Below are 18,151 nucleotides of genomic sequence, written 5' to 3' on the forward strand. Positions count from 1 at the left end.
GGGAGGATTCTTCTCCAACAGACGTTTGAATGGTTTAGATGGGGGTAAAGTCATCTTCCTTTTGATGTGACACCTGGAACTTGGCTGGTTTTGCCACGTGTCTAATTAGGAAGAACCGCCTGCCACTCCCGCGGAGCTCATCACTCACTCCGTGGTGCCAGGTGTGCTTTTAACACCTTGGGGACCTGACTGCAATAGACGCCCTGGCCCCCAGAAAACCAAAAACAAGACAAACTGATTTAAAAAAAAAAAAAATGTCAGAAAGTGTCTGGAAAAGGCCAGGAGAGCCCTGGTCCAGGAGTTAAGGAGCCTGGGGACTCGTCCCTGTGACTTTCTTCCCTTCCCCTGGCCTCAGTTTCCCCATCTATAAAATGGGGTGACTAGACATACATGAGACCTTCCCTGTGTGTTTCATGTTACATACAAGAGCTGACCTAGAGCATGGCTTCTATGTGGGAGTGTCAGATTATCAAAGCGGCACTGGCCTCAGGAGTTGTGGACCCAGAAGTGGGAACAGGCTTAAAGGTTGGTATTGGGACCCTCCCATCCCCAGTGCATTTTTGGCCTGTGAGCTTCAGTCAGCAGGCCTTCTGTGGCTCTGTGGGCAAAGACAGCCTCGGAGGAGGAAGAGTCTTGGAGATGGGGCTTCAAGGAAGCCCCCAGGAGTGGTCATTGAAATGACAATATTCACGAAACACCTTCTGTGCACCAGGCACTGTTCTAAACACTTGACGTATATGGATTCATTTAATCCTTGTAACATCCTTCCTCCAGTGGGTGCCGTTTTCTCCCCTCTAGAGATGAGGAAACTGAGGTAACTTGCCCCAGGTCACCTATCGGAGCCAGGATTCAGATTAATCCTCCAGGTGGTTGGCGAGGGGCAGCCCCGGTAAGTGGCAAGTGCATCATTCCCATAATGCAGTACTTCCTGACACCGCTGGGGCCCTGAGCCTAATCTACCTGCAACCCTGGTGTCTCGGGCACAGATCCCCGGTGGCTGCAAAGCCATGTGAGAGAGATCAGATGGCATGCCTACCACTGGCAGAATAGAGGTTTCCTGGGCCGAGAGGTAGTGGCAGGGCCTGGGAATGGAGAGCCACACAACTCTACCTAGCTTGCTACCCTATGATTAGGGAGTGGTATGGATTCCCAGACAAGCCCAGCTGGGAAAATTAGAGGTGAAGGGCCTGCAGGCCAGCGTCTATCATTTCCAGCAAGGCTCCTGCACGTCTGTGCCAGCCTGTGTCCTGCCCAGCTCCTCCCTGCCCAGAGGTTCCGGGGCATCACTGCTTAACCACTCCTGGGGGTGCTGCCGTGCAGTACTTTTAAGGCCATCCAGAAACCCACTTCCGTCTGCCTCCAGCATCATCTCCCACCAGGTACCTGTCAGTCCCCAGCCCTCCCGAGCAACCTCATGTACAGCTTAAGCTTCTGATTCCCTGGGCCTCTGCCTTGGTTCTTCCTCTGGTACCCATTTTCGCCACCACATCACTGTGCTATGACCTCCTGTCTAAATTTTTTAAGGCCCTCCCAGGTTCCCCCAATGGAAACCTGTCTCTTAGCTATCAGATTGTGGTATCAAGTCTGCTCCCATTAAGGAGGCTGAGCTGTGTCTGTCCCGGTTGGGAGCTCTGCCCTCTCCTACCAAGAGATTCATGAAGGCCGGGACTGCATCTCATTTCTCTCCGTCTCCTCTCATACTGGGCATTCAGTAGATACTTGGTTGGTTGGGAGGACAGGTGGTTGCCAGCACTGCTGGAAAAGATGGGGAGGGGGCACCAGAGAGGCCTGCTCATTTCCTTGGCCTCAGTTTTCCAGAGAGCAAACCCAAGCCTTTTTTTTCTATTCCTAAAGAGAAGGTAAAGAGGTAAAGAACAGGTTTCTTCTGATGTTTACCATAAGACATGTTATGTATCATTTCATTAGACGCTTATTCTTTTTTTTTTTCTTTGAGATGGAGTTTCACTCTTGTTGCCCAGGCTGGAGTGCAATAGCGTGATCTTCGCTCACGGCAACCTCCGCCTACCAGGTTCAAGTGATTCTTCTGCCTCAGCCTCCTGAGTAGCTAGGACTACAGGCATGCGCCACCACACCTGGCTAATTTTTTTTTCTATTTTTAGTAGAGACGGGGTTTCACCGTGTTAGCCAGGATAGTTTCAATCTCCTGAACTCATGATCCGCCCACCTCAGCCTCCCAAAGTGGTGGGGATTACAGGTGTGAGCCACTGCACCCGGCCTGCTTATCCATTTTTTTTGGGACGGAGTTTTGCTCTTTTGCCCCAGCTGGAGTAAAGTGGTGCAATCTCAGCTCACTGCAACCTCCGCCCCCTGGGTACAAGCAATTCTCCTGCCTCAGCCTTCCCAGTAGCTGGGATTATAGGTGCCCACCACCACACCCCTCTAATTTTGGTATTTTTAGTAGAGACGGGGCTTCACCATGTTGGCCAGGCTGGTCTCGAACTCCTGTCCTCAAGTGATCCACCCCCCCTCGGCCTCCCAAAGTGCTAGGAGTACAGGCGTGAGCCACCACGTCTGGCCCATCTTCTTTCAAAATATAGATTTTGAGACTCTCCATAATAAAATGTTTAGGCATACTTCATTTTATTGTGCATTGCTTCATTGTGGTTTGCAGGTATTGCATTTTTTTTTTTACAAAATGAAGGTTTGTGGCAACCTTCTGTCAGGTAAGTCTATCAGTATCATTTTTCCAACAGTATGTGCTCACTTTGTGTCTCTGTGTCACATTCTGGTAATTCTCATATTTCAAACCTTTTTATTATTATAACTGTTATGGTGACCTGTGATGAGTGATCTTTGATGTTACTATTGTAATTGTTTTGGGGCACCACAAACTGCACCCACATAAGATGGCAAAGTTAATAAATGTTATGTGTGTTCTGACTGCTCTACTGACTGACCATTCCTCCATCTCTTCCCCTCTCCTTGGGCCTCTCTATTCTGTAAAACACAACAATATTGAAATCAGGCCTATTAATAATTCAACAATGGCCTCTACATGTTCAAAGGAAAGGAAGAGTCACACATCTCTCACTTTAAACCAAAACCTTGGAAATAGGCCTGGTGGGGAAGGCATGTCAAAAACCGAGATCTGCCAAAAGGTAGGCTTCTTGCACCGAATAGATAGCCAGGCTGTGGATGCAAAGGAAAAGTTGTTGAAGAAAATTAAAAGTGTCAATCCTGCGAATACACAATCGAAAAGAAAGCAAAACAGCCTTCTTGCCATTATGGAGAGAGTTTGGTCTAGATAGAAGCTCAAACCAGCCACAAATTCCCTTAAATCAAAGCCTAATCTGGAGCAAGGCCCTAACTCTTCAATTCTGTGAAGGCTGAGAGAGTGGAGGAAGCTTCAGAAAAGCTAACAGAGAATGATTCCTGAGGTTTAAGGAAAGAAGCCATCTCCATAACATGGAAGTGCATGGTGAAGCAGCAAGTGCTGATGTAGAAGCTGCAGCAAGTTATCCAGAAGATCTAGCTAAGGTCATTGATGAAGGTGGCTATGCAAAACAACAGATTTTCAGTGTAGACAAAGCAGCCTTCTGTTGGAAGAAGATGCCATCTAGGACTTTCAGAGCCATAGAGGAGAAGTCAATGCCTGGCTTCAAAGCTTCAAAGGACAGGCTGCCTCTCTTGTTAGGGACTAATGCAGCTGGTGATTGTAAGTTGAAGCCAGTGCTCATTTGCCATTCTGAAAAATCCTGGAGCCCTTAAGAATTGTGCTGAATCTACCCTGCTCGTGCCCTGTGAATGGAAAAACAAAGCCTGGATGGCAGTTCATCTGTTTACAGCATGGTTTACTGAATATTTTAAGCCCACTTTTGAGACCAACTTTTCAGGAAAAAAAGATTCTTTTAAAAATATTCCTGCTCATTGACACTGTTTCTGGTCACCCAAGAGCTCTGCTGGGGATGTACAAGGAGATGAACGTTGTTTTCATGCCTGCTAACACAACATCCATTCCGCGGCCCACAGATCAAGGAGTAATCTCAACTTTGAAGTCTTATTATTTAAGAAATACATCTCATAAGGCTATAGCTGCCAGAGATAGTGATTCTTCTGATGGACCTGGGCAAAGTAAATTGAAAACCTTCTGGGGAAGATTTACTATTCTAGGAGCCATTAAGCACATTTTTGATTCATGAAAGGAGGTCACAATAGCCACATTAACAGGAGTTTGGAAGAAGAGTCCAATCCTCACAGATGACTTTGAGGCCTTCAAGACTTCAGTGGAGGAAGTAACTGCAAATATATGAAAATAACAAGAGAACTAGCATTAGAAGTAGAGTCTGAAGATGTAACTGAATTGCGGGAATCTTATGATCAAATTTGAACAAATAAAGAGTTGCTTCTTACGGATGAGCAAAGACGGTTTTCTTGAGATGGAATCTATTCCTGATGAAGATGCTGGGAACATTGTTAAAATGATAACATAGGATTTAGAATAGTACATAAATTTAGTTGATGAAGCAGCAGCAGAGTTTGAAAAGATTGACTCCAATTTTGAAAGAAGTTCTACTGTGGGTAAAATGTTATAAAACAGCATTTCGCTAAGAGAAATCTTTCGTGAAAGGGAGAGTCAATCTGTGTGGCAAATTTTATCGTCTCATTTTAAGAAATTCCCACAGTTGGGGGGAGGGGCATAAAAAAATTTCCACAGCCACCTCAGCCTTCAGAAACTACCACCCTGATCAGTCGGCAACCATCAACATCTAAGCAAGTCCCTCCACCAGTAAAAAGATGACTCACTGAAGAATCAGATGATTGTAAGCAGTTTTTGGCAATAAAATATTTTTAAAATTAAGGTACTACATTTTTTTAAGGCAGTGGTATTGCACATTTAATAAACTACAGTATAATATATTATTAGTAGAGATGGGGTTTCACCATGTTGGCCAGACTGCTCTCGGACTCTTGACCTCAAGTGATCTGCCTGCCTTGGCCTCCCAAAGTGCTGGGGTTACAGGCATGAACCACTGCACCCAACTTTGGTGGGGAGCTTTTTTTTTTTTTTCAGGGAGGCACAAAGTTGGTGAATACTGGAGCAAAGTATAGCTTGTTGCTTGTGGACTGGGCAATCTTTCAAACCCCCATCACATCATCTCAGGATTATTGCCTGCTGTCTTCCTCAGCCCTTATCTTCTCCACCTTCCCATGGGCAGACCCCACCATGGCCACAGTCTGTGGGGAGCACACCCGCCTAGCTCCCCTGGTGAATGGGCCCAGGCAAATTCTTAGGGTCCCTTTCAGTTCTAACATTCTCTGATTCTAAAGAAAGTGCTTTATTCTTCCGTTCTTTCTATGTATGTAGTTCTGCTTACAAACCCTTCTGCTCCAGAGGTCAACAGAAACCCCCACCCTGTTAATGTTTCTGCCTAAGAGGCATGAAATTACAGCCTGCCACCTAATATTAAAGGTCATTTTGCATGAATGTGTAGATGGTGATGTCCAGATAACTTGTGACTTAAAACATATGGTCACAGACTCCCCTGTGAGATCGGTCTCTGGACACTCATGGATTGGCCCAGCTAATAAGGAGGACGGGCCTGGTAGTTAGGCAGGAGGCAGCAACATCTGGCCAGCTGGCCTGGCACAAGGGCCTTCGATGTCCTGGAGCTGTTGGTGAGCATCTCCCAGGAGAGAAGATGCTCCCAAATGGGCATTTTCTCAGGGAAAGGCAGCTGCTTCCACAGCTCCTGGAAGTCCAACCTGCTTAAAATCATATTTACTCTCATGGGGCTTAAAATCATATTTACTTTCATGCACTCCTCATCTTAATTACATTTTTTCTGCTCTAGTGTCTTTATTCATTATTTAAAACAACTTTCAAAAATAATTATGGGATAATCCCTTCTCCTCTACACAGTAGCTGTTTACCTTCCTGTATTGGGTTTTTCAGCTGTTGGTGTTGGGGATGTCTGTACTTACAACGTTGCTGTCATCACAGTGTAGATATAGGCCGAATGTGTGATGTCAGTATTTACCAATGCCTAGGCAAGGAGCAGAATTCCCTGTGGGGCCCTGCTCACATTGACGGAGACTTGTTTAAAAAGCCTGCGTTATGCTTTGCCCTCCACACATAAACAATCTTGTATTTTACTTTTTAGCTTAGCATAATTTCATGCACGGTTTTCCATGTCACTACATAATCTTCAGATTTATCATTTTAATGGCTGCTTGATATTCCATCCAGTTAATATGCCATAATTTACTTAACTGTCCCCTATTGTTGGGGCCTTAATGAGAATTTGAATTCGCCATGTAATATAGTGGGGGAGGCTTGTTTTAATGATTACCGTTATAACATCCCCTGCCCTAACTGCATGCCATTACTAGCCCAGCTTTGGTAAGATGAAGATGCTTCTGGAACAATAAATCCTGCATGAGAGGTGTATGCACAAGTCCTCTGATTTAATAGCTAGTCTGTTCACTGCACATGTTTCCCTTTAAGGCTGGTGTTTATGGAGAATATCCGTCTCTTCTGCATATTGTGTAACACTAAACTGTATGCATTTGGCATATTGTCCCAGATCCTTTATCACTGCTGTCAGGGACTTTCATAAAGTATCTGGAATTTGGGGGTAAATAGTGGTTTCTGGCTGTCATTTCTCTCATTTATCCCACCACATTCACTGAGTATCTCTGTGGCATGAGAGTGAGCAAAAGCACTCCTGATTATCAGGGGCCCGACGGGAAGTACATCTGTGAATTGTTTGTGGTTCCTTTAGATTAAATGGCGAATTGCATGAAAAGTGCTTCATCAACTGTGTACATGGGAGTGGTTGCTGGTCCTGCTTTTGTGAAGGAGGGTGAAGAGGAAGGTGGTTTTCCCAGGTCAGTGCCTTCTCAGCTGCCGTATCCTCAGCCCCCAGAATTCTGCAGACAGGAGGCTAGACTTCACTCCTCAGAACAGAGGAAGACGAATCCAGCTGATGAGGACCCTACGAGGCAATAAGTAGCAGATTAGTTTGGTAGATTTAGTGATTTACGAAGTTGTCCACCGTACTTAACAGTTGGTCTTCACCTTAAAGTGACAAAGTCCTACCACTCTATAGCTTTTCCCTTCTCTTTTCCTGTTCCTCCCTCTGTGAAAAAAGGAAGTATCCTCAAAACTAATAAATGATCCCCGTTTACTCATGGGACCCAATAAAAGCTGTGTTTGCCAAAGTATGGGACACCTTCTCATAGATGTGATATTAGGTGCCCTGAGAAATACAGAGTGAGAAGGTTTTTCCCTTTTTATTCTTCCTCTTTCCAGAGAGAGAAGATTCTTCATATTTGCCAGAGAAAGTGTCTGTTTGCTGATTACATTTCCCAGTGGCACTCTAACACTTGCAAATCTCCCCTCTCAGCAGAGAAAGCAAGCCCCACACTCAGCTTCCCAGCAGGCATCAGCACCTACCTTGTTGGTTCTCATTCATTCTGCTTAGTATCTATTTTTGGCAAAGAATAATGGCTTATGGGATGGTGATCCAAAGTCTCTTTCTTAAATGAGTTTATTTTATCTAAAAAGTGAGGCGAGATAAATAAACATGGTAAGCAACCACCCAGGTTACTACCACCGAACTGGTAGGCAGAAATGGCCCAAGTCATGAAGTCACATGACTAAATAAAGTTTGGGAAATACTAGCATAAAGTTAATTCATGTAAACACTAACGATCACAGGCATAGCATCCTTGGCTTCTGTTTCATCGGATCATGTGTCCACATGAGCCGGCCTGGATCATAAAGCCCAGCCTGAAAGCAGCTCTCTTTCTCGGAAGGGCTGATGTCATTTGTGTGTGTTTTATCAGCTGCTCTTCAAGGAGCATAACTCCCATGGCTTCTGCCATATCTTTATGCCATCAGAATTCTGATTTCGGAAGGCCTCAAGAGAGCATTGAAATAGCTCACTTACAGTCCTCACCCATTTTGCGTCAAGCCTCACCTTTACTCCCTCACCTCCTTGGACTTGGTACTGCAGCCAACATGGACAGTGAATATACATAATGATGAAATATTAGCCTGAAAAAGGAAAGTCATACACATGCTACAACATGGAAGAACCTTGAAAACATTATGAAACGGAATGATTCCACATTGTTCAGGATGTGCCTAGACTGATCAGATTCGTAGAGACAGAAAGTAGAGGGGTAATTGTGGGGGCTGGGGAGGGATAATGGGGAGTTAGTGTTTAATGGGTACAGGGTTTCAGTTTGGGAAGATGAAAAACTTCTAGAGATGGATGGTGCCAAGGGTTACCAATAGTGTGAATGTACCTAATGCCACTGAATTGTATGTTAATCATGGCTAAAATGGTCAATGTTGGCTGGGTGCAGTGGCTCACACCTGTAATCCCAGAACTTTGGGAGGCAGAGGCAGGCAAATCACATAAGGTCAGGAGTTCAAGGCCAGCCTGGCAAAACCCCATCTCTCCACTAAAAATACAAAAATTAGGCAGGTGCGGTGGTGCACGTTTGTGCTCCTAGCTATTTGGGAGGCTGAGACACAAGAATCATGTAAATCCGGGAGGCAGAGTTTGCAGTGAGCCGAGATTGTACCACTGCACTCCAGCCTGGGTAACGGAGTAAGACTCCATCTCAAAAGAAATAAAAAGGCCGGGCGCGGTGGCTCACGCTTGTAATCCCAGCACTTTGGGAGGCCGAGGCAGGCGGATCACGAGGTCAGGAGATCGAGACCACGGTGAAACCCTGTCTCTACTAAAAAAATATAAAAAAATCAGCCGGGCATGGTGGCGGGCGCCTGTAGTCCCAGCTGCTCAGAGAGGCTGAGGCAGGAGAATGGTGTGAACCCGGGAGGCGGAGCTTGCAGTGAGCCGAGATCGCGCCACTGCACTCCAGCCTGGGTGACAGAGCGAGACTCCGCCTCAAAAAAAAAAAAAAAAAAAAGAAAGAAAAAATAAAGTGCTCAATGTTATTATATGTATTTTACCACAATAAAAAATAAAGTAGGCAGCAAGCACATTCTTTCCAGCCTCATTGCATTGGCTTGCCCTGGTCCTACCACCAGGAAGCCGCCCCTCTCTTGTTTCCACTTGTCAGAGCTGATAGTTCAAATGCCATCTCCCTTCCCTCCTGCTCTGCCACTCCCAGGTCCTGCACTGAGCCCCCTTTGCCGCCAAGCATGATGGTAATTTAGGCACATGTTGTGTCTGCTGGGAACAGTGGGGTTCCTGAAACCAACCTCCATGGTAAACCTTCCCCACATTCCCCGTTTGGGCCATGCACATAGTATCCATGATCAAACAGCAGGTCAGATTTCCCTGTTTGACCGGGAAGCGCCTGATTTTAGCATCCCTAGCATCCATCCTTCCAGCCACCACTGGCCTCCCAGGACTGAGCAGCAGCCAAAATGAACACCTCCTGTCTGGGACCTCATCTAGACAGGCAGTCACTCCTCAGCCCACACCAGTGCCAGGCCTTAGCATCTTCTCTAGAAGATCAAGAGCTTTCTTTCTTTATTCAGAAGTGAAGCTGGACACCCTCTCAAATCCCTAAATAAATTCAACCTATTTAGAAGATGCTCTAGGGGAGGCAGAAATAAAAGGAAGGGGTCACTCAGGCTTTTCAGGGGAGAAAAGTGGCCTCTGGTCTCCTTGGGGAGGCTCTTGTTGGTTCTTTTAAATGAATGTGTGAGCTGGTGGGAACCGGGAGCTGGTGGGAACTGCATGGCCCAGTCTTTTCCTTGTACAGATAAGGACTGAAAGTCTAAAGAGGGCAAGGAACTGCCCTAGAGGGAAAGACCTCGGCCTGTCTATGAAGCAAGAGGTGAGAAGCTCTGCGTGTTCTGGGTGGGCATCAGGACACACCTGGAGCATCAGGTTCACATCTGGGCTCTGCCTCTTAAGACTGAGATTCATGAGTGGATGGAGGCAGGGCTGTCATTAGGTCTGCGAGCCTGTGAGCCTTGTGAGCAAGCCTGGCCCAGGAAGAGCAGAGACATGGCATTGGGGGTTGGTGGGGTGGGTAAAACAGGGGTCTGTCTCTCTGTCGTCCTCACCTCCTCGCTGACAGCTCTGAGTTTGTGGTGTTTCTGGGTGGGAATCCAGGTGAGGAAGTGCATACTGCACTTGCATTTCATCTCTGCTTCCTTCCTTTTTGCCTGCAGAATTTCAGAGGCAGGAAAGTGTCCGGTCCCAGCATAAAGGTATCCAGTTATATGACACCCCTTATGAACCTGAAGGCCAAAGTGTGGACTCGGACTCGGAGAGCACAGTCAGCCCCCGACTGCGGGAGAGCAAGCTGCCCCAGGATGACGACAGGCCTGCCGATGAGTATGACCAGCCTTGGGAGTGGAACCGGGTCACCATCCCAGCCCTGGCAGGTAAGGAGCCCTGGCCCTGCTCAGGAGGCAGCTGCTGAGCCATGCTCAGCACTCACCTTGGTCCCCGCCTGCGCTCAGGACAAACTCCAGGGCTGTTTAGTAATCCAGTTGGGTGGTCTTTTTTTCTCAGTACCCTCAAAGATGTAGGCTGCAGACGAATGGGAGAGGTGAGGGTAGGGAAACCAGGCCAAGGAGAAATTCTGGGCCTGGCTTCCAGGGTCTCAGTGTTCCAGCCTCCACACAGAAACAGCTCAGATGCTCTCATTGTCTGGCTCTGTCTTGGCCCTATTTATTGATAATGCCCTAGCTCACTGAAGCCAAGAGTTTCGTTTTCGGTTTATTTATTTATTTATTTATTTATTTTTTATTTTTTTTTTTTTTGAGATGGAGTTTCGCTCTTGTTGCCCAGGCTGGAGTGCAATGGCGCAATCTCGGCTCACCACAACCTCCACCTCCCCAGTTCAAGTGATTCTCCTGCCTCGGCCCCTCGAGTAGCTGGGATTACGGGTGCCTGCCACTATGCCCAGCTAATTTTTTGTATTTTTAGTAGAGACAGGGTTTCACTATGTTGGCCAGGCTGCTCTCAAACTCCTGACCTAGGTGATCCGCCCACCTCGGCCTCCCAAAGTGCTGGGATTACAGGCCTGAGCCACCACACCCAGCCTGATTTCAGTTTTCTGAAGGAACTTTCTTAGAAAGTAAGAGGAAACCAGTGTGCACAGCAGCCCTTGTTGGCCCTGAGCGGGCCCAGTGATCCCACCCAGTGCTGTGAGCTGAGCTAGGCCTGCGGGGCTCACAGGGCCGCTGTGTCTTCTATCCCAGCTTCAGCGTACACCCGCTCACAGAGCACAGGTGATGGACAGAGCTCAGCCCCTCCCAGATGACCCTCTCCTGGCCAAGAGCGCCTTGAGTGACTTGGGTGTCCCCTTCCTCCCTACTCAAAGGCTGGTTTTTCTAGAATCTGGGTATCTATCACAATTCTAGAACTCCTCTCCCACAGCCCTTTTGAAAAGTCATCTTGGGCATGTGCATCATAAGTCATAAACCTAAGCTCACATCTTTTTATTCTAATCCCACTCCTTAGAATCTATGCCAAAGTTATGATAAAAAAATTCAGAAGGCCGGGCGCAGTGGCTCACGCCTGTAATCCTGGCACTTTGGGAGGCCGAGGTGGGTGGATCATCTGAGGTTGGGAGTTCGAGACCAGCCTGACCAACATGGAGAAACCCTATATCTACTAAAAATACGAAATTAGCTAGGTGTGGTGACACATGACTATAATCTCAGCTACTCAGGAGGCTGAGGCAGGAGAATCACTTGCACCTGGCAGGTGGAGGTTGCGGTGAGCCGAGATCGCACCATTGCACTCCAGCCTGGACAACAAGAGTAAAAAAAAAAAAGGAAAAATAAAAAAATTCAGAAAAGTCATTGTTTATAATCATGGAAAATTGAGAGCAACCCGAATGTCCAGCAATGGGGACTGGATTTCTGTGCGTCTGTGTGGTGGAATATTGGAATATTGTGCAGCCTCTAAAAGGTGATGTTTAGCAAGAGTTCATAATAACCTAGAGAAATGCTTATGTCTAATGTTAAGAGTTGAAAAGCCAGATGCCAATGTTTAGGTGTCTGAGAGTTTAGGCATGTAAAAAGAGAGACAGTGAGTGACATTTAATTCCTACTGCACTGACAGTCATAAAGGGAAACTTTTTATCTTTAATTTGTTTAAAATTTATTTTGCCTTAAATCTCCCCTTTTTTCCTATATAACTAGACCCTTTCTCCCTTTCCAACCCCGAACAGTGAGGCCTCTACCCTGCCCTCATCCCAGGCCCCTTAATTGCTGTTCTAGCCATTCCAACACAGATTACTCATAGTTCCGTGAATATAGCATGTGCTGAGCAAATCCCATTTTTCTAGCTAAAATGCCCTTCCCTGCCTATCTTATCTGGAACAATTCTATGCCTCTTTTGAGGCCCAGCTTAAACATTATCATCTCTCCAAGCCCTCCCTGGTACACAGCCATGCACCCCACAGGCTTCCTGCTGCCCCTATGGGTCTGTCGAGTTTCCTGCATGCATCACTGGGGGAACATTTCTCATACCACATCAAGGTTAGTTCTGTAGGTGTTGGTCTCACCTGCCAGGCCGTGAGGTCCTCAAGGACAACCTGTCCCATCACATTTCTGGAGCCCCAGCCCCTGGCTGAGAGCCAAAGATAAGAGTCATCCTGTGGCTGTAGGTGCTTAGTTGCCCCAGGTCTCTCCTGTGCATTTTACAGCCTCCTCTATTCCCTTGAACCAAAGGAATCCAAGGCCTGTCCCCTGGGCGTGGCTGATCAGGGGCTGTGCTTCTCTGGGCATGGGAGGAACTAGAGCCATCCAAGAGCTTACTTTTTGCAAAACATGAGTTTGATTAAAGGGCTAAAAAGGCTCATGTGGCAACTTTCCCAGACACCGACGGCCCACATTATAACGTAGCACCACAGGCAGGTGTGGGGACTCACCCTCCCCTGGACTGACCACCTGTGGGCCTCTCAGGGGCTGCCCTTGCCTTTGATGACATCTTGTTACTCAAAGTGTAGTCCCTGAACCAGCAGCATTGGCCTCACCCGGAGCTGGTTAGAAATGCAGGGTCTCAGTTCCCACCCCAGGCCTACGAGTCAGAATCTGTTTTAACAAGATCCCAGGTGATTTGTGAAAGTGAAAAGCAGTTCCCCTATTGGACATCATCTTTGAAGAAAACTCTCAGGCCAGAACTTGCCCACTTCTGCCCAAAGGTGGTTTTAGAACTCCTGTACATTTAGTTGTTCACAAAGGGTCATAAGGTCTCAGATGGAACTGTCTCAGAATGAGTTTCTGAGCCCACAACCATCCGTTTTGGCCTGGGTTTTGTGTGGCAGAGTTGCCATCACAGGTGTCATGGTTAGTCTGAGTTATTGGGCTGTTGATAGAAGATAGAGAATCACATCCAGGTGTGTGTCTCATCGGTCACCGGCCTCTGTGGGTCATGCTCCAGGGCGGGTGCTGGCTGTGCTTTTCCCAAGCAGCTTTTGGCTCAGTTCTGCCTCCTGGGGCATAGAAAGAGGAGGCCATCTCACTCAGGGGCTGGAGGGGTCCTATGGGCACCAGCCTTCTCTCTCCGTGTCTGTGGACAGAGTCCATTAGGCACAGCATTGGCAGGTGAGAAGCATCCTCACTGTTTACTGTCGCTGGAGGGAAAGTGGAGAGGTGGGTGGGCCACCTCTCAGGTGGTGAGGACGAGTTGAAGCAGCTCAGTTAGATTGCTGATGTGTTGCCACAGCCCCATGTGTAAAACCAGAAGTGCAGCTGCCCTGGAATGACGGCGAGGACCCCCACCTGAGTCAGTGTTGTGTGTGCATGTGAGAGTGTACATCCATCTGCATGTGTGTGGGTGTGTATGCAAGTGTATGCACTCACACTTGAACAAGTCGTTGGTGTGGTCAGTGAATAAGGCAGCTTGGCTGGGCCCCATCCTTAGCACAGTACCCGTTGGAAATGCCCTGTGCGGTTTTTTCTCGGCTTTTGGGAGCTCTCTGCACTGAGTCTTTGGAGCCTGAGGTGCAGGATCCATAGCTGGAAGAAGAGCTGTATGGGATGGAGTTGGCTGGCCAAAATCATTACCCTCTCCTTTCACCCCTTGTATTCGCTGATTGTGCAGATTTGGCCTAGATGGGGAAACTTGGGCTGGGAATGGGGTCAGTGCTTTCAAATTAACAGTGGGTAGAGAGTGTGGGGGACCCCTAAGGGACAGACCTGGGCCTCCCAAAGGGGGAGTCACAGGGATGTAGGGCCCAAGTGAAGTGTAAGACTTTTGGTTAGACCTGAATGTGTGTAATGAGCTTCCCATCACTGGGGGTTTGCAAGCAGAAGCTTGAGTGAGGCAGGGCTCTGACAGAGGGCATGTCCTGGGAGGTCAGTCTGCAGCCAGCTCTGGGGACACATCCAGGCTTCATTCCATCAGAGACCCAGCGTGCTGGTCGGAGACCGGGAGAGGGGAAGATGGCTGAATTAGCTTCATCCATCTGTGAAGCAAAATTGCCTTCTAGCTTTCAAAGCGCTGTCCCGAATTGCGTTCAAGAAAAGACGCACCTCTCAGGCACTGCCTCAGCATTCTCCACCAGCGTGCCCTTCTTGGGCAGTGTTTCTGGAAGTCAGCACCTTCCTTCCCATCTCATCAGGCTGGGGCTCCACCGCGGAAGGCTCAGTTATCATTTCCCAGTTGTCACGAAAACAGCTCTTAGAGTGTGTGAGGTGGCCCCGACTTCTTAGGAATGAAGGTTTCCCCTTCTCTGAGAATGGCCAACATGGAATTTAATTAAGGATTTGGAGAGTTATTGGTGAGAAATACTTGGAGCTGTCCAAACAGCAAACCCTGGGTGTTCGTTGCCTGCTCTTCTCCAGGAAGCTGACTGTGGCCTCACCAGACCCCCACTCCCACTTGTCGGATCCCAATCCCCAGGACAATGCCCAGTCAGGTTCCACTACCAGCTACTGGCTGCAGGGAGTGGACTGCAGCTCTGCCTCCACAGAGAAGTGATGTGGCTTCCATCAAGCTGTCAGCCCCCTTCCCACCCGGCAGAGACACCAGCCTTCCAGAGCAGGCTAGACTCTGTTCCTGGCCCACTTTGAATCACCTCAGGAGTCTTTACAGCAACCAACAAATTGCAAGGCCAGCAGGTGGGTCTAGAAATGGCCTTCTTGCTCTGTCCCCAACCCACCCCTGCCAGATGCAGCTCGGGCCCACACGAGGCCTATGTGGCACCCCTTGCCCAATGTCGGGAAGGGGACAAAGGAGCCTTGGATGATGTCATGGTGTCTGGGGGTGGTGCAGGTTGGTGTGGCAGGTCCACTTGGTTGCCAGGCTTTGTGGCACAGATTGCAAGATGGACAAATGGAACCTGAGCAGAAAGTGGCCACATAGGGAGTGGCCCAGAGGCAGGGACCAAGGAGCCGGGGTGGATAGCCTATAGAAGCAGACCCTGGTGGAGGTGGCAAAGACACCAAATCGGTGTCTTCACATCTCTGAAGGACCAGTGTGAGGACTGGGCATGAACGTGTCCTGGGAGTCTCAGTTTCTCCACCTGGGAAGTGAGACCAGTAGTTCCCGCTTCAGAAGGGTCTTGGTGAGACTTGATGGATATCACATCAGGAAAGTACTGGCATCGTTGCTAGCATTTACTGAGCACCTTCTGTGTGCATTGTCTCATTCAGTCCTCACAATCACCCTCTGGGAGGTTAGTTTCCTCCTTTTACAGATAAGGAAGCTAAGGTCCCATGAGAAGAAATAACTTGGCTGGGGGCCCAGGCCATGGCTGGTCAGCAGCAGAGCCGGACTTTGAACCTGTCGGCTCCAACTCCAGAGCCCCTGCCCTAACCCAGTCAAATGTCTGGCCTCTCTGGTGCTATTCAAGATGCTGCAGGAAATATAGTTGGAGCTCTCATCCTCCCATAGCCCTCAAGAAGTATCGCATGCCCTTCATCTCACTTGCACTAATTTCTGCCGCATCTACACCAGGACATGTAACTGGGTGATGGCTTCCCACCTGAAATGGTTCCAGCCAGAGTTTCTGTAGGGGACTGCGTTCTGGAGGTTCATGCCTTCATTGGGTGGGGGGGACCAGCGCCATCCCATGGGTTGGTCTTCTCCTGCCACCACTCAGCACAGAGAGGGGCCCACATACCATAGAGTCCCACATACCATAGAGTCCCACTCCCTGTCCTTCTGGGGAAATTAAGGCTCAGAGTGGAGAAGGGAACAGCTGGAGACCTCATGGCAGAGCCAGTCAGGCCATACATAGAGGAATGACCAGCATTTCCTTTTAACCCAGTGAGTAAATGGCTACGTCTTTAATAATTTGCACTTGTATCTGAGAAGTGAGTAACTGCAGCTCTTGAGCTTGATAGAGGAGCCAGATGACAGGAGGGCGTGTGAAGGCCCTTCTCAAGAAGGGCCTTCGTGAGGGCCCCCAGACCTTCTTGAGAAACTAAGTCATCTCATTTCAATTCACCGTCTGAAGCTTTGTCTCCATGAAAGTTACTCTTCAGGCAGTGTCCTTGGCTCAGCCAGGTCTGCCTCACAGCAAAGATAAAAGACACATGACTCAAATACTGCTCAGCATACTTATTTTGGGTACTTATCTGTCTTCCCCACTAGCTCCTTGGCAGATTTCTCTGCCCTAGAAGTTTAGGACAGCATCTTGCATGTTGGGACCCATGGGGCAATGGGAGGAGTCAGACAGTCCCAAGTTCACATGCCGGCTCCACCCTTCACCGCTTCGGGACCTGAGACAGACTGTTCAGTCTCCCTGAGCCTTAGTTTACTTATCTGTAAAATGGGGATGGTCACAACTTCTCACACTGGATCTCTGTGTTGATTAAATAAAAACAAAAGATCTGAATGAAAAGACGTGGTAAGCCCTTAAGGATCATGCATGTAAGAATTGGTTTTGGTGTTCAGAGAGGGCTTGCTATATTACATAAAATTCAATTTAACATAAAAACCATGCTGCATGAAGAAGTACTTAGTGGCCACAGAGGACCTGTTTCCAAAGCTCATTCCCAGTTATGCCTGGCAATGGGAAGCACGGATGGTGTGGAAAGCAACACTTCTTCAGGAAACCCCATATCTCAATTCCAGCAACAGTTCTAACGAGTCCCCTGGTTCTTCCATTCTTTACTCAGTCCCTCCCGAGGATTGGGCCACTGGTCCCCTGGGTAGGAGAGGGTCCCCGGGGCCTTCCTCCCATCCACGCCTTCCCTGTTCTAGGTCTGACACGTCTGTGGATTTCTTTTTTGCCTGGAGCAGTAAGTCTTAAACTTGCAGGCATCCAAATCACCTGGAGGAAGTGTTATACAGATTGCTGGAGTTCCACCCCCGGGGTTCCTGATTCGGTAGATCCAGGGTGAGGCATGAGAGTTTGCATTTCCAACAAGTTCCCAGGTGATGCTGATGCTGCCATCTGGGGAACCCACTTTGAGAACATGGAGGGAACAGAGTACATGCTTTGTATTAGGTGTGGGGTTGGGGTAGAGTTAGGGAGGGGAAGTCACCTCCTCCAGGAAGCCTTCCCTGACACAACCAGTTCCTTCCCCTCTGTGTTCCTACTACACCCTGTACTGGAGTATGTTGGTTTATTCTGAAATAGCTAGATACACACTAGACACTGTCAGCGTGTGAGGTGCTTACGCTATGGTATCACTCCTTAGCCAGCCTCCCTCTTGAGTTTTGACACCTTCAAAGCCTCATCAAGTGAGGCTAAAAGGGAAAAAGTAAGGCCCCAGGTATGTCTGTTTCCTAAACAACTGTGAATTATCTCAGAGCCAGCTCAACTAGCTAATTTAAAATAATCCCATTAAGGTAAGGAACGATGGGGAGGAACCAGGGACAGGAAATTAACATTTATTGAGCAATAATTATAAACCTGGCATAGGTTAACCCTACAGAGCCTTGCAAGATAGGGGTCACTTCATTGTCGTCACTCAGATGACAGTACTGAAGCTCAGAGAGGGTGAGCAGCTTGCCCACAGTCACACAGCTGTGAACTTGGGCCAGTCTGACTGCAGAGCACTTGTTCTCTCCACTGCTGCCTTGATATCCTGTGTGTGGCTGGGGTCAGGCTGGACATTCCCTTGCACACCGGTACAAGGCAGAAGCAGTTGCACCCATACCATGTTGCCCTCATGACTTGTCACTGTCCCCCTCAAACACAGTCGCCCTGAAGCTGGTTTAATGCCACCATTGTGTGTGTAGGGCACTGCTCCACACTTGCTATTCCCACCAAGCTATGTAACTCA

At 48.2% G+C, this 18,151-nt stretch overlaps 1 protein-coding gene across 1 annotated transcript in view; it reads left to right on the forward strand.

The window, feature by feature from the left end:
• The window catches only part of SHB (SH2 domain containing adaptor protein B), a 151,931-nt gene that overhangs the window by 85,930 nt on the left and 47,850 nt on the right, over positions 1-18,151 (forward strand). Inside the window, exon 3 of the mRNA XM_055293640.2 lies at positions 10,124-10,339. Coding sequence (XP_055149615.1) covers positions 10,124-10,339 — 216 coding nt within the window. The remainder of the gene's footprint in view (positions 1-10,123; positions 10,340-18,151) is intronic.

The sequence above is a fragment of the Symphalangus syndactylus genome, chromosome 9 (genome assembly GCF_028878055.3).
Source record: "Symphalangus syndactylus isolate Jambi chromosome 9, NHGRI_mSymSyn1-v2.1_pri, whole genome shotgun sequence".
NCBI lineage: Eukaryota > Metazoa > Chordata > Mammalia > Primates > Hylobatidae > Symphalangus > Symphalangus syndactylus.